The sequence below is a fragment of the Nesoenas mayeri genome (genome assembly GCF_963082525.1).
Source record: "Nesoenas mayeri genome assembly, chromosome: 1".
Lineage (NCBI taxonomy): Eukaryota > Metazoa > Chordata > Aves > Columbiformes > Columbidae > Nesoenas > Nesoenas mayeri.
In genome coordinates this window covers 185,076,352-185,093,377 of record NC_137541.1, presented here as the reverse complement: position 1 = coordinate 185,093,377, position 17,026 = coordinate 185,076,352, and the positions used below count along the sequence as shown (strand labels likewise).

The 17,026-nt window shown below is 40.6% G+C and overlaps 1 protein-coding gene across 1 annotated transcript in view; it reads right to left on the bottom strand.

The window, feature by feature from the left end:
- Positions 1–17,026, bottom strand: part of WDFY2 (WD repeat and FYVE domain containing 2) — a gene marked incomplete at both ends in the record, with an annotated part of 65,992 nt that overhangs the window by 23,932 nt on the left and 25,034 nt on the right. Inside the window, 2 exons of the mRNA XM_080359310.1 lie at positions 2,221–2,294; positions 7,292–7,359. Coding sequence (XP_080215436.1) covers positions 2,221–2,294; positions 7,292–7,359 — 142 coding nt within the window. The remainder of the gene's footprint in view (positions 1–2,220; positions 2,295–7,291; positions 7,360–17,026) is intronic.

Genomic DNA, 17,026 nt, shown 5'->3' with positions numbered 1-17,026 from the left:
GTGGATTCTCTTACAAGCCTTAGGTTTGCTACAGAAGGAAATGTTTCATTGCCTGTGGAAGTTTGTGGAGCACATTTTTTGCACAATGCTCTGCCACACAACTGCCTGCAACTACAGGGGACTAAATCAAGCAACACAGACAAGCTCTTTCCCCCAACATGTACTTGTATCCAGAAGAAAAGGAAAAGAAAAGCCCATCTTAGCAACAAATGGAATCTGCCTGAGAGATGGCAATATACAGAATCGTAGAAGCATTTAGGTTGAAAAAGAGCCTCAAGGTCATTGAGTCCAATTGTGAACCTAGCACTGCTAAGTCCACCATGAAACCACATCCCTAAGCGCCACATCTACACATTTTTTAAACACTTCCAGGGATGGCAACTCCACCACTTCCCTGGGCAGCCTGTTCCAATGCCTGACAACCCTTTCTGTGAAGAAATTATCCCATCTAAACCTCTCATCCATTTCCTCTCCTCCTGTCACTTGCTAGTTGGAAGAAGAGACCAACACCCTCCATGCTACAACCTCCTTTCAGGTAGTTGTAGAGAGTGGTCAGGTCTCCCCTCAGCCTCCTTTTCTCCAGGCTAAACAGCCCCAGTTCCCTCAGCTGTTCCTCATCAGAATTGTGCTCCAGGCCCCTCACCAGCTTTGTTGCTCTTCTTTGGACACACTCAGGCACCTCGATGTCTTTCTTGCAGTGAGGAACCCAAAACTGAACACAGGATTCGAGGTGGGGTCTCACCAGTGCTGAGTACAGGAGGACGATCACTGCCCAGTCCTGCTGGCCACACTATAAAAGCCAGGATGCTCTTGGCCTTCTTGGCCACGTGGGCATGCTGGTGGCTCATGTTCAGCCAGCTGTCAATCAGCACCTTCAGGTCCTCTTCCACCAAGCAGCTTTCCAGCCACTCTTCCCCGAGCCTGTAGTGCTGCCTGGGGTTGTTGTGACCCAAGTGCAGGACCCAGCTTTGTTGAACTTCATACAATTGGCCTCAGCCCATTGATCCAGCCAGTCCAGATCCCTTTGCAGAGCCTTCCTACCCTCAAGCAGCTCAGGACTCCCACCCGTCTTGGTGTCATCTGCAAACTGGAGTTTTAAATACCTTATTTACAGTCACCTTCACAGCCCTCAAAGGCCTGGTAAAAGCAAAAGTGTCTAGTAGGAATGGCAAATGACAACTATTTCAGAGAGTGGGAAGGAGGGAATTTCAGAAGTTCAAGGAATTCTCTAGCAGCTGTTTCATCTCCTAGACACAAAAGCAGAAATCTCCTACGGGCACAAAAAATCTCTGCTACTAGCCATTAACAACTTTATAGGTTAAAACCTTCACATCTTTGATACAGTTCACAAGGAACAGCTAAAAGGGTCACACAGCCTTTCCCAAATACCACCTTGGCTTTAGTGCTGACAGCTACCCGTATGTCAACCTGCAAACACTCATTCAGTTATAAAGCTTATAAGGCAGAGACAATAGCAATAAAAATCTGAAATGATGGCAAAATGATCTTAAACTGGAAGAGGAGTCTATTGATGAGGCATTGCTGAAAAAAAAAATCTCTCTGACCCATGACCCTCCCACAAAATTACATAGCTCTTTACCATCCCACAAGAAAAAGCCAACGAATAAAGTCTAATACTACCCTCTGTCCCAGATCTAAAAGACAGACTCTTGTTTTAATACACAGCTTCCTTTGCACACATACAGATCCCTCTTAGATGTTAAGGAACCAAATCTTTCATTGACAGCACTGCCAGTTAAGAGCAACTCCTCTGAAGAAAGTGAGAGGAAAACAAAAGCTGAACCCTGAAGTCTGGAAAAGCAGCTAGCTATGGAGTAGAAATCCACCTTCTGTCTCTCAGAAGATAATTGCCCCAGCTCTTAATTGTTGCTTTCAAAAAACTTTGGTATTGTATGATTAACAAGGCACTAAAATGTAATAAAACAGCAGCTGGTTTTCTGTGTTGTCATTTTTCAAGAGATATGCAAATTAAGACAGTTTGTTGAGCTGCCTAATAAATATTGTAAATCCCACTTGATCTCTTTGTGGCAGTTGGAATGAAATCTGAAATAATCTACCATTTTCTACACTACAGCTTCAGTGCCATTAGCAGTAAAAAGTCTCTCTCCCAAGCACTAGCAAATATATCCTCACCACAACATCATACATATACTTCTCAAAAGGGAAGCATTTCAACTAGAAATCTTTGGATGTACTTACTGAGATTGTACCATTGTCTAGACCTATGGACAGCCTTCTGGTTTCCGGGTTAAAAGACATGCATGAACATGGAGCTGAAAAAAATGAACATGTTGATGAAGTTAACAAAACTGCCATTCTCATTTTCTTGAAGTTCTGGAAAGCCTAAAACTAGCCAACATGCTCTATGATGCTGTTCAGCATTTTGCCCCTTCCAATAGACAAGCATTTAAAAAAAAAAAAAGCATTCTTGCATTTCATTCAACCCTGTCATATTAGGACATGGAACAATGGCTATTCCTTGCTCCAGCACCTTCATTTTTTCTTGCTAGTTATCTGAAGACACGCACGTCATAGTAGAGCAGTGGTGGCATTTTGATATAAGAGGCACCTGACATTTCAGTATAAATCTGAGAGATTACTTAGCTGAATAACTTAGTTTTTTAAATCTTCCTGAACTTTACCAACAATAAAAGAAAACACTCTATTATATCAGAGGCTTGTATCCTATATCTGCAGTAGGAAAGTTAACCTGTAGGAATCCACAAATCAGCCAATCTTAAGGACCATGAGTTCAACTGTCCCCTCCTCTAATTTCACCACAGACAATGCTATGACAGTATCACATACTATGGTCAAAACAAAAGACTGTATTGAAAACTAGCCATTGTTTTATTATATTACTCAGGATATACTCAAACTGGACACAAGTCAGTCATACTATGCTCCCTTGAGGATCTGGCAGGGTTCACATCAAGGGTAAAACCAGAACATTCTTGCAAGAATTCAAGAGCTATCCTTGGTTTAATTGAGAAATTGTGAATTTGCCTTCAGAAGGCAGGGATTGTTTTTTACTGCTCGACACAGCAGCGCACAGCTGAGAATTGTGCTGTCCCAACAGAAACCTCCAGGAATCATTTTTCAGCAGCAATTGCCAACTGCAGCTAGGGGCAGGCATTCTTGCTCCTTCGATAGCAGTAACAGTATTTTTTAAACCATATTCTTGTGATAAATATAGAGTACTGTCAGATGTGCTTTCAGTTCTGCTTTTTCCCCCCTCTTGGTTTCTACTCTCCATTGCGATTACTCGCAGTGTTTTTGTTACTAATAAGCTTTGAGTCCTCTCTTTTGCAACACTATATATCTGGTATGTTCTCAATTTGTGTAATGTCTCACCTTGGATTAAACAGTCCATAGCTCAGCAAATCTTCCTCAATAGTTCAGTTGGCAGCAAAGCTATATGAAGAAGAGGCAAGTCTATGTTGACTGTTTAACAAAACTTGTTCTACCTTCAGTATTGACTCCCCTCCCTTGAAACTCTTCCTAAAGGACAACTAGCCGCAAGCAGAAAACCTACCAGATCCACATCCAGGCAGGAACCTCAATTTCTTTCTTTCCTGAAAGGGCTGACTGAATTAAATCAAAGGCTAAGTTTTGGTTTAAGAAACTGCCATAAGGGAAACACTTAAATTAGGGCTAATAACACTGACAAAATTGTTCCTTCGTATACCTCTCCCTCAGAAAAGGCTAAATTGAATTATTCCTTTGGATGGTCATGCATTAACTCTTATTTGAGGCTTCTAGGGTTGTAGCAGAATGAGACAGTTGTAGTAAAAAAAGACAGAAAAAAGGCAATTCTAAGCAGAATAAACATCAAACCCTTTTAAAGGCACTCTATGCCAGAATGGGCACATTCCACATATCAGCCTTCAAATGCTAAGACACTGTGCATACATTGAAAGAGGTACAACTAACTATGAAGGCAACAGATTGCAGAGAAAAAGTCTCAGATAAATTAGCTATTTGAAGTATGCTCTTCCCAAAGGGCCTGAAACACTTCAGACGCAAAAGGCACAAGTAACTGCTTGACACAGGCTGATTACAGAAGAGTCACTCCTAAATTCCAGACTCATGTGTACAGAGCCATAGCAGTGTAAAGATACTTATTTTGCTATACTTGTTGTCCTAAGGGAATTCTTCAGTAACACGTGCTCTTGGAAAAAGCATTATGTCAGCACTAAAACGATGTGCACACTGGCTATGCTAATGTAGCTAAAGTGATGCCAGTTGTAACACGATTGCAGCAGCTTATGCTTTAGTGAAAATAAGATGGCATTCAGATAAGCACTTGTGTTCAGTAAGAAGAGGGGGAGACAAAATACAAACAAACAAAACCCACAAAACACACCCAAACGTTAAGCTTCTGACATGTTTAAGATCCTTTCAAAATAATATCTAGGAAAAATAACAGCTCTCAGAAGGGCCTTTACTTCAGTACCTACCTATGGATTTCAGACTGGAAAAAGATTGATCTGAACTACTACAAAGGACAGGTAGGATATTCCTTATGCAGAAGTCTGGCTGTAGTCTTTATGCACATTGATGTTAGCCTTCAGAAAATAAATTATGGAGGAAAAGCCCAATTACATATTTCACACTCTAAACAGCGTGTCACCTCTGTTAGAGGCTGACAGAAGTAGAAGAGAAACACAAACTGTAACTGCAGCTACAGAGACCCCATTTTGAAGTGCCTAAAAGTGGCTTAGTTTAAGACCAAAGGGGCATGTTTTGCTTTGCAGATTTTTTACCTTTGTGTTCAAACCAAAGCATTAGCTATGAATACTGTCATAAGACAGTGTATTACCCAGCCCAAAGACTGGACACTCCACTGTTCCTCACTACAATAAATCCTTTACTTCACTCCACATCTGTGAGAGGTTTTTGTTTGGTTGGGTTTGGGTCTTTTTGATTGGTTGGTTTGGTTTTTGTTTGTTTGTTTGTTTTTTTGTTTGTGTGTTTTGTTGTTTTTCCCCAAAGCTTATTTCTCTTGACTAGAATTCCTTCCCCTTCCATAAATCTGTGTCTATTAATTCTTTTTCCTCCTATACAGACACCGCCCAAAGCCACACATCTAATCACGGTTACACACCTATAGTCTGTGTTAGATGTGTAACCAAGGGTACACATCTAACCACAAGGAGGGTTAACATGCTCATCAGAACTGTTGTTAATATGAGCTGTTGAGACAACACTGCCATGAAGGAGATGCATTAGCCAGGTTTCCAGCTTACCTAGTTTGCCTCACTGATAATACAACAGTATGTATAACACCCACAGCTCTTTCTTTCTCTTGGGCTAGAGGATACGATAAAAAATGTGGCCATCATATTGTCCAGAGTTTTTCAACCACAGAAACACCCATAGACGGGACATAAAACTTTGTAATTGGGAAAATCCCACCTCTAAACAGCAGCATGCACCCCTACTCAAAAGGGATGTACAATCTTGATCTTTTTTCCAGGTATTAAACGGGCTTCACATTCAGAACACACTGATGGCCCCATTTGGTTGAAGAGCTTGACCAAAGTGCATGGCTGACTTGGCCCAACTTCTCATCCTCCTCATCTCCCAGAGTACCCAAGGTGCAAACTCAATTATTAAGGCTACCTGATATCAAATCATAAAAGGGTGTGGGTCATGCACCACCGTAACCAAAGTCACAGTTCATGCTAACAGGGTATCTATGGTTGAGACCACTACTCACAGCTTGCTAAGCAGCACAAAGGCACCAACATGGCTACTACATTTTTACAGAGAGAACCTCAGGGCAGTTGTTCTCCAGACAACAAAAACATGTGAACCTAAAACAGAGGACTGTCAAACAGAAACAGGCAAAACTATCATCTCCAGTCAGGTGCAGACTTGTGCAGAGGCTTACTCAGAGCCCTTCCTACCATTTCCAAACTTAAAGTCATGGCCACTAAGAATGTAACTGGCATTGCTCTAGTTCTTAATTACACCTGATCATTTTTGAAATTGGTGAATAACACAGTATAACTTTAGTATCTCATGGCTCAAAAGCTTAGCAGCCTTCTAAGTGAAAGAACAGTGTCAGGTGTTCAAATTTATGAAGGAGCTTTAAAATAGTCCTGTTTGAGTGGATCTGGATTTACTCTCTCATTTCCAGTGAAGCTGTTATTACTGGCAATAATGCAGCCTTACAAAGACCAGAGGAGGACCTAATGTGTGTGTTTTTAAAATGCAAATGTATGCAAAAACACCACATGGAAAAAGAGAAGTATCCATGCCAATCTGCTAGAATAGTAATTTCATAACAGTTTGACTGGGGAAAGCATACAGATTCAGATTAGAACAGATCGAGGGAACTCAGGCCACCTGCTAGTGATCATGACAGATCATGGAGACAGATGCTCTCTTCCAAATCTAGCTATCTTAGCTTAAAAGAATTATTTCTCCAGACAGTAAGAATGCCTCAATGGGATGGGATAAATGCTCTCCAATCTGTGAATTTAAGGTCAGCTTCATAAGCTTTCCAAAGACAGGCTAACTCAGCACCTCTGAAGCTGATTGAGTAGCATCAACATATCCCTGTTGCTGATGACCTGCAGGGTTATACTCTTGCACTCAACACAGGGGTTATGACAAATCTCTAGGGTAGTGATTTCTTCAACTATCTCTTGAAAAAAATGACATTGATCTGCAGTTTCTTTTAAAGCATGAGCACTCACTTTGAGAGAGGAGACATACAGCAGATCATACTGGGGGGATCCATCAAGGAGACTTGGTTTTCAGCATCTAATTGCAGTGGTAAAATGATTCTCCTTCTTCACTGGAAGAGCTGCCTTCCTTCTTTAGTATCCTCTCTATCATATTAGCTGCTGCAGGATATTAAGTTATCAAATAAAACCATTTACCATTGCACGCTAACAGAAGGAGCACATGCAGGACGGGCACAGTGATTTATACTGGAGACTTACAAAGCTTTATGGACTCCATTAGTAGCAGAATGCAAGACTACATTTTGAGCTCCCATATTTTGTATCTATGTTTGGATTACATGCTCATCCCTTGTTACCATATCTGTATCTTTTGCTGCTGTAATCCCTGATGCCTCTCAGAAGCATTATAATATAACTTGGTAAAGCTTCACAGAAACCAAGAGGATTGTTCATTAACAGTATTTAATATGGAGTGATAAGCTTGCAAATGGTCATAAACATAAAGCTTCACCAAAACCAGAAAAGCCATTTTGCAAATACATAGCAGATAGCAAGGATCTCCTTATACTTACATGGCATTGCATGGTATATGCTGGGCCAGTACTGCCCACTGTCTCTCTTCAGCCAGACACGAACTGTTCTATGAAAGAAAAAGCACAACACACGTGTGAGGAAAAAAGAAAAAATGACTATGAATGAAAACTAAGTGGTGACAATGAATGCACAAGAAATTTAAATTATTTTACTGAGAGGGGAAAAAAAAAAAGCATGTAAACTCCTACGCCAGCCTTATACATCAACCTCAGATTAACCCCTGTAAGGTGATGAGGGTAGCCCATTCCTTGGTACCATGCAGTACTCAAAATCTCAGCTGAACACATCAGAACAGTATCTGCAAACTGCAGTGGCTTTTTGTTCTTTGCCTTTCCCAGGGACTGGGACACTGCTGCTCATTCATTGCCTCAGATGAGGATTTGGGACACCCTTGATAGTCCAGGAAAGCATTCCTGTATCAGCCCATCCAGACCCCTTCACTGCAGAAGCCTTCCCTCAGATCTCAGGGTAAGCCTTGGTCCATTTCGTTGTTCTGCTTCAGGAAAAATCTCTAAGCAAAGCAATGAAGTTCTGAGATTTTTGGCTTCTGTTTATTAAGATTATATCCATTTGTGCCAACAATGAGCTCTTCAGCTTCAGGACTTTCCTGTCTCCTCAGTGTACTCAAGAGTGCTATCAGACGCCCACTGAGCATTAGGCTGAAGAAACCAAAGCCTGAACCTTCTCTGAAGAGGATGATCAAGGCAACATGCAGCCTGGCAGTTCTCTGCCCCATCAGTTCAGATTTGCCATCCTCAAACAGAAGCACCTAGAACCACACAGTGGTCTAGACCTTTCCACAAACACATCAGTGTTTTCCCCTCTGCTAGAAGACCTTCTCAATATATCTCAGGATTACTTTTGTTTTCTCATAATCATTTCATGCTGGCAGCTCCCTGTCACTCAATCCATGCCCTTCACATGCACGAGACACTTGTTGCTTGTTTCCTGAACCAACAATCTGCACCAATGATCTATCTGGGTCATTAAACGTTTATTACTTCAGTCTTCAGTGCCATTTGTTTTGGTCCAATCTCTGTAGCCTCTAACTGAAGCTCTCTCTTACTTTAGTTCATCAGCTACTAATTTAATCAAAACATGCCTAAAAACAGTGCCACCAGTTAAAGCAGCAGGCAAACAGTTATCTCCTGCTTGAGAGAGTCCAGCGCAGAGCCAGGAAGATGATGAAGGGAGTGGAGCATCTCCCTTATGAGGAAAGGCTGAGGGAGCTGGGGCTCTTTAGCTTGGAGGAAACTGAGGGGTGACCTCATTAATGTTTATAAATATATATAGGGTGAGTGTCACAAGGATGGAGCCAGGCTCTTCTCAGTGACAACAAATGATAGGACAAGGGGCAATAGGTGCAAACTAGAACATAGGAGGTTCCACTTAAATATGAGAAGAAACTTCAGTGACAGAACATTGGAACAGGCTGCCCAGGGAGGTTGTGGAGTCTCCTTCTCTGGAGACATTCAAAACCCTCCTGGACGCCTTCCTGTGTAACCTCATCTGGGTGTTCCTGCTCTGGCGGGGGGATTGGACTAGATGATCTTTTGAGGTCCCTTACAGTCCCTGACATTCTGTGATTCTTCGATTCCTGCAGAAGCCACGATCATCTCAGTTACAGACAACTCTTACGTGCCTTACTGCTCCTCAAATCCTTGTCATCTCCAGTTTTAACTAGCAAATTCTCCATATAACACTGTATTCCATGTGTTACTGATTTACACCAAATGGATTCACCTTCTCTAGAAAATCTAGTTGTCCAATACAGACAGCATTGTGTTAGTGTAGCACAATACATTTCAACCCAGGTCATCTACATCTATTCAGTTTTTAGTTGTTAGCATGTGACAATAGCTACAAGAGGCATCTAAAAAACTGTTGTTAAAAATAAGCCTTATTTCCCTGTAGCAAATCTATAACTTGCATTTGATAGTATTAAGGAAAAAAAAACAAACAAAACACCCACCGCCACCAAACCCAACCAACCAAACAAAAAAACCCTACAAAAACAACCCCCAAAACCCATCAACCAACAAACAAACCCCACAACACTGTTCTTTCCAGTTCATGAAACATGTGGAAATTTAGGTTATGGAAAAGACTACATGGTCATTCCTATTGTTAAGTCGTTTTCATGGAAGAGCAGATTTCAGCAGTTTTTAGCCAGCAGATATTTAGAGAAATATGTTAATACAACACAATATAAGTTGATCTAAGACATTACATACATAAATCAGGTCTGAACACAGATGCCATGCAATATAATCAAGCAATTCAAGAACCAGTTATCTGTCCTCTGAATATGAAGCTAAAGGCTGCACCGTGGTGTGTTCTGGGACTGCACATACCCAAAATCAGTTTTCTGCTTGTCCTGCCCTGCACACAAACTCATTTTTCAGCAAATAATTCAGAGAGCTGCATATTTGGGTACCACACAAGCTGTATCATTTTAGAAATGTCTCATGCATACACTCTGACAGAGTATGTTGCTCTAAAAACTAACACTTCACTGGGTCAGCAAGTCCCATGGTTAGAATACTCTCACAAAATACTTAAAACATACAAAATTCAGTATAATCACCCTTAAGTCTAACAGCCTTTTTGCAACAAACACATCAGCAGCTCTTCAGCAGATCTGATGCAAAACCACCAATACTTTTTCAGGGACAATTCATCAGCTGATAACAAAGCTACTGTATTGTTGACAGCAAGAGGGTCAAATCCTTCTGTCATTTCTGGCTGTAGGTAACAGTGGCTGTTGTCAGAGCAGGACTCTGTGTCAAGACATCAGCACATAGGTCTGGGAAGACGCTCACAGCCACAGGGCTGTACGTCAGGTTTGAGACAGGGTCCAAAACTTTTGCGACCACCCAAAGGGGTTCACCTTTGCTAACATGATCACCTTAATTCTGGAAGGAGATCAAGCACTCTGTTTCCCAAAGAGGCGAGCTCCTACTGATGTGTTTATCCTTGACAAGTGAAGTTATAGTGTAAGTGAATGAGTGTGCACAAAAAAATAATGAGATGAATCACAGGGAGCTGAAATAATTCAATATGAAACAGCCCTGAGGAGATGCACCAATATGCCATGAGAGGCTTGTCTTTCTTTACCATCTCCATCCATATACTCAGTGCAACCAGTTTCAAAACTCCCAGGCTTCGACAAAGTTGCCTCTCATCTCCACTTTAAGGTTCTTGCAAATAATAAATCCAGTACAACATAGCAGATTATTCTGCTGGTTAAAAAAGGACTATGTACAATAAATGTTTCTTCAAAAATTAGAGGAAATAAAAATCCATCTGATTTGCAAAAATGGCAATAATTTGGATGCTTTGTGTTATTTTTGTTGGTTTTTAAACTGTACCCCCTACAGACTTGCTAATTAATTTCACAGTTATGTCAATGTTAAGACTTTTAGCCGAATGATATTGAAACAAAAATATTTTCTATCTAATTTAAAGTAGAAACTAGGAGGTTCCTAGTTAACAGTGAAAGTACTTTTATTAGTGTAGGCCTCTTCTGTAGGTATGTAGTAAGCTCTCTTCATTAGGTAGACAAATATATTTCCATTCAATGACTAATTCATGCAAAATGAGAAAAAAGCATTCTAAAAATAAAAAGAGTATGAAAGGATATTTTTTAACTCTAAGGTGTGTGAAAAGGAACATAACCAGCAAGTTAGTTCATGAAACTCCTTACAGAAATACTTATCTCCCCAGTAAATAATTTTAAATAAAGGAGAAAAAAAACTTGTAAACAATTCACTTTTAAACTAAGGATGATTACTATGCACGTCTTTAAAACAAGCATTTTAAAGTTATGTTAAGCATTTTAATGGAATTTCAATATCTATGTATAAGTTGATGTAAAAATTCGTTATGTCAGAAAATGATGTTTCATGATTTTCTTAAGATCACTGGATTAGATGAGGCATTTTATTGAAAGAATAAAAATTGACATCACTTCATTAAACTTTTCTGGGTAAGTCTTTCTCAAAGTAGATTTGGGCTAAAGAAGAAACCGGTGACAACCGAACATGGGAGAAGCAAAATGTTCCTGGAAGGGAGTGTCTTTTTTTCAGTTCTGCATAGTTTTGTCTACTTATTACCACAATACTACCCATTAGACCTGAAAGCCAGAGCTTCTGAAGCTTTTAAAGAATGCAAAGAGGGGAAAAAAAAAAAAAAAAAAAAAGGCAAATAGGCTTTTTAAAATGGATATATAGCACAAAAAGTACTTGCTGGTTGCATGGTTACTGGACTTAAACACGGCACCCACCCAGGTCAGGATCCAGTCTTCAATGGCTCCAGAGTGATTCAGTTGGCATCACCATGGAAATGAGTCGTCCCTTCATTTTGTTGCCAGTGAATTGATTTAGAAAGATTTTTAGAACCTGTCAAATCAATGGATACTCTTCTAGTCTTTTCATAACAGAGATGATTTATTTTTAAATGAGACAGGCTATACAGAAATAATTCTGCCATGCAAAAGGCAGGCTATGTCTCCATATATTAAGGCCATGTGAAAAATGTATATTTTAAAAGAAAAATTGCTTCTCTCTGTTATGTGCCAGAGTATGTGTGGCTGTGGTTGTACCGGCAGGTCTCTAACCCACTGCTACGCTGTGCATGTGTGCAGGAGGTGGGCTTCATCTAAGCATCTACTGCTCACAGAGGTGCACATGTCAATGGCACACGTCTTCAGTATGGCAGCTCTGAACTTCACCATCTCGCCAGGGAAGGTTTAGATTGGATATTAGGAAAAATTTATTCACAGAAAGGTTTGTCAGACATTGGAACAGGCTGCCCAGGGAAGGGGTTGAGTCACCAGCCCTGGAGGTATTCAAAAGATGTGTAGATGAGGTACTTAAGGACTCAGTTTTGTGGTGGCCTTGGCAGTGTTAGGTTAATGGTTGGACTTGATGATCTTAAAGGTCTTTTCCAACCAAAACAATTCTATCTATAGAAATTTATTCAAGCAGCAGTACATGCCACAGTATCTTCTTTCTAAAAAAAAGACATTTTGCTCATACAAATCTTACTTTGTGCTTTCAGATTGCAGTGTGCTCCATGGAAGTCTGCACAACGCTGCAGGGCAGGATGCAAGATTCTCTGGACATGTCCAAGCACTGTTCCAAGAAGTCTCCACACTGCAATACTGTGAACTCTGTTGCAGGAAGATCCAATACCACCATTACCTAGAGGAACAATTTATCCCTATTCTGCTCCACTTCTCCAGAATATCCATAAAACCACCCATTCTAGTTGTACAGTGTCAGTAAAGAAATCCAGTGTATCTGTTTCCCATAACAGATCCATCCTCTCCTGTTTGTGAATGTTTGCCTTCCTCACTCCTGCCTTTTTAACGATTTCTCTTCATTGAGATGCACTTGTGTAACACACTATTGCCTTTATGCCCCAGGCATACAACGGCTGTATAACAGAGCAGAGGTAACCTTCAACACATACAATTCACTACAAGATTTTGTAGGTATTCTTGGGCTTCAGGAAATTGTTTTAAATGGCATTTGAATATACTACTCATTGTTTATACTTTGGACGATCTACTGTGGATTTTTTTTGATCTCCTGTCCTGCTGAGAGACCAAGAGGGTAAGCATCAAACTCAGTATAAGCTGTGAAATCAGTTTTATTCCTATTTGTAGTGAGTGCCTGGTACAGAAATTTTTATCTGTCGCTTTCTAAAGTCATATCAGGGCCATCCAGAGATCAACGCCTGTCCCTTGCTCATTACTGCTCCTTGGGAAAGGGAGGCAGGTCATCAGTGCAAAGGGTTAAAAATAAAGACATCCCCGTCAGGCAGCTGTCCTAACCACAGAGTTGGTTTAACGCAGCTACAGAACAGTGCCCAAACAGGAAAGGGAAGGCACTAAACTATTCTGGAAAAATACTTAGAAATGCTCATCTAGCTATCTAATTGACAGAAGAAAGAAAGAGAAAGAAAGAAAGAGAAAGAAAGAAAGAGAAAGAAAGAAAGAGAAAGAAAGAAAGAGAAAGAAAGAAAGAGAAAGAAAGAAAGAGAAAGAAAGAAAGAGAAAGAAAGAAAGAGAAAGAAAGAAAGAGAAAGAAAGAAAGAGAAAGAAAGAAAGAGAAAGAAAGAAAGAGAAAGAAAGAAAGAGAAAGAAAGAAAGAGAAAGAAAGAAAGAGAAAGAAAGAAAGAAAAAGAAAGAGAGAAAGAGAGAGAGATTAGGATAATACCACATCCAGGGTTACTATAGTTGATGAGGTTTCAGGCATACCTAATGGAGTATTAGCACATATACTGACATCTTCTTTACTGTTGAAACAAAACATTTAAAAGCTCCACCTGTTCCTAAATATCTGAAAACAGAAATTTCAGAAGTATTAAAAAGCCACGTCTCTCCGGGAACTAAATATCTGCTTGGAAACAGCAAAAGTTTTATCTGGTGTCATTAAATAAACATGACAATAGTAGTATTTGAAATCCAAGCACAGCACTGACAGTTTTACTGCCTTTCACAGAGAGACACTGTCATTAGATAAGGAAAATACTTAAAACTGCATTAAAGACACTACAGTACTGCAAACTTCCCAGCTTCTCCAGGGACTTTTTTTGGGTAAGAGATATAAAGAGACTTTTGCTCTGACCAGTTAATGACATGAGCTGTTACTGGGATTTTCTGAAAGAATAAAAGATCTTTCATGGTCAGTGGCAGCTCATGAACCACTGTGACTGCACTGGAACCAGTGATGAGGAGTTTCATTTCTCTGATAAATTTTGAAAGAAAATATACGAAAGCAAAAGTCAAAACCAGAACTGATTTCTGAGCTAGTCTGTGTTTCAGAGAAAACAAAAAGAAATTTAATGGCAGAGTGCCAAAACCTCAGCCATCAAGATGACTTTATCGAACAGGTCCTCACTTTTTGTCCTCCTGAGAAAAAACAACAAACAAACCAACCTAACCCAACACCCAAAACAAACAAAAAACCCCAAACCCCAACAACAACACCCCAAATCCCAACACTTCCACACCAGCACCTGCCCCAAACCCAGCCCCAATGGTCCAGGGAAGTGCAGGACTGTGTGTCTCAGGCTCACCCACACTAGTGCCCACATAGCCCATCACACAACTTTGACGTAGTGTTCTGCATAAACCCTATGATTTTCAGGCACATTCCAGGCTCCTTTTCACTGGTTTTGATAAACAGATGTGCAATTTAAAATGAATTGATCAAAAGTTTACTCACGGGACTCTTTCTAAGACTATTAGACAGTGTACAGCTATACATCACTGTAGATCGGTTCTAAGTTCTTTCATATTATTAGAGTGCAGGTTCGGTTTCTAAAATGAAATGCAGGAGCTACTAGTTCAGGAAAGAGGGACAATGAGTGGGGAAAAGATCAAAGAGTTTTGAAGAATGGGCTTTACGTCAGGGCTGGCTTAGAGAGGTTCTCTCTTAAGCAGCAATTAGATAAGGGCATTTCTAGATGATACAATATCTTCATTGTAACCTCAGTCTGTAACTCAAGCATCAGGCTTCCTATAAAATAAAAGCCTTTTGAACAACTGCTCTCTCTTTACTCTGTGTGCCTCAAGCCCTGCAGCAAAGTCATAGAAGCAGTGAGGTCTGGCTTCAAGAGGAAGCTGGACCAGCCCCCACCGGCCACCACCTGGGACATCCTGCTGTTGTATCTGAAACACCGCTGCCATTGCCAGTCCAGCAAACCTTGTGCACAAAGCTCAGAAGCCCCAGAGAAACAAAACTGCTGCAAGGGAGATGAACCAGATAATGGCTGCATGCAGTCCTAGACATGGACAGCACAGGGAACACATCAAAAACCACACGGAAGCAGCTGCGTCTGGCAGCAGTAGTTCAGGACCAACTGTGCGGTAGGAAGGAATCTGACTGAGTCCCTAAATATTCAAGCACACCCTCCATCCCACCCAGTAATATAAAATGCCACTGGTTTGACTTTATACATGTCCAGGCTTGCAGAGAACATTTCATGTGAAGTTCATCACTACAGCAATCTCCATGATAATGATCTACATAGCACTTCTCAGACATGGGTCAATAGAAGCCCAGACTCTTCTTTTCTCCTTCTGTCACACAACGGTGACATCAGATGCAGAATTTACAATGCAAACACCTGCCTGATGCTGAACAGGGACCTCAGGAGCAACTCTGCAGCCTTGTGTAAAGAGTAGGGTAGGGGAGAAATAACAATGGGGTTCACTCATGGACTTTCTTGGCCATCAGCTGGTGGCAATGAACCTGATTTTTGCTACCTTTAATGATTCACCTTATTAAATCTAAATAGTCTTATTAGCTCTCCTTCATAATCCTCCCCTGCAACTGCCTCTTGCCTCATCCCTTCTCAGAGTCACAAGTATAGTATCTTCCCATGGAACCCAGCAAGACTCCGTATCCTACAAAAAAATAAAGAATTTATGTCATATAAAACTTTTGATCATGAATAATCTCATTTTGAGCCAACATCTTAGGGAACAAGCTACTAAAGTATTGTGCAAACTAAGCTCAGAGGTTAATGATCTCACAAAGCCCTTTACTAGTTCTTTTCTGTGGTGGAAAAGTCCTGGAATGAAGCTCAGTACAAAGGTACAATAGGGAAGAAACTGCAAATGTGAAATACTGTACATTTAACATCTATCTTCAGAAAAAAATTACACAAAACAGTAGCCCAAGCAAGGAGGCAGACAGACCAAAAGGCAGGAATTTTTTCACACAAAGCTCACACAACATCCTCACCCAAACTACACTTTATATTTCCCAATATAATTCATGCTGCCATAAACTGAATGCAAATGCATATTGCATAATAGGGAAAATGTCACAGTTTTGGTAGGTTATATGCAGCTATAGATTGCATGGGTTTGTCAAGGAAAAACTGTTATAAGCATCAGTGGTACATAGACCTGAGAAAAAGAGACACCATTTTATTTAACACAGTTTTGGTTTACATAGAGGCCTTTTTGGGTATTTTGTGGGAAGTGACTAGAAAACAAAGATTCATAAGAGACAATCTCAGGAGAAATGGATTTTTATGACTCAGAAAAATGATAGCGACATGACAGTTTTACTACTCAGCTGTGAAACAGTTTCCACCCATTTTTCAGTTTTCTGGACAATAAGCAATGCAGTTCAGTGATTTTTTCCAGTCATCCGAGCACATATGCCTGGAAGCAGTGCATGCTCTGCTGGTCAGGCACTGGACCTAAATCAGACTCTGACCAGTTTCCACTGCAGAAACTTCGGGCAAGTAAAGAGAAACCAAAGAAATGAACCAGAAGTCACAACCACAGAAAAATATTGTGTTACCTTGGGGTTACTATCACAAAGTTCAGAGAGCTGAGCTGCCTCAGGTCTTCAGCAGCTCCACAAAAGCACTGTTCATCATGTATCATATGAAGCAGTACAGTGACTACACCACATTCCAGCACAAACGCTGTAGGGAAGCTCATTTTATCTGCAAATGCAGGTAAATGCAGAGCTGGAGTTCTCAGTGAGCATCCGCCTGCAGTTATCAGAATTATTAGATAATTACTGTTATACCACACTAAGATTTTTTTCAAACAAAGTTTCAAAATTAACTCCCTCATTAAGACCTGTGCATCAGTCTTCCTTACAGAGCCTTGGGGTAACAAAATGATCACCACTCCCTCTTACCCACAGACACCCATCCCCACCTGCATCCCACCAAAT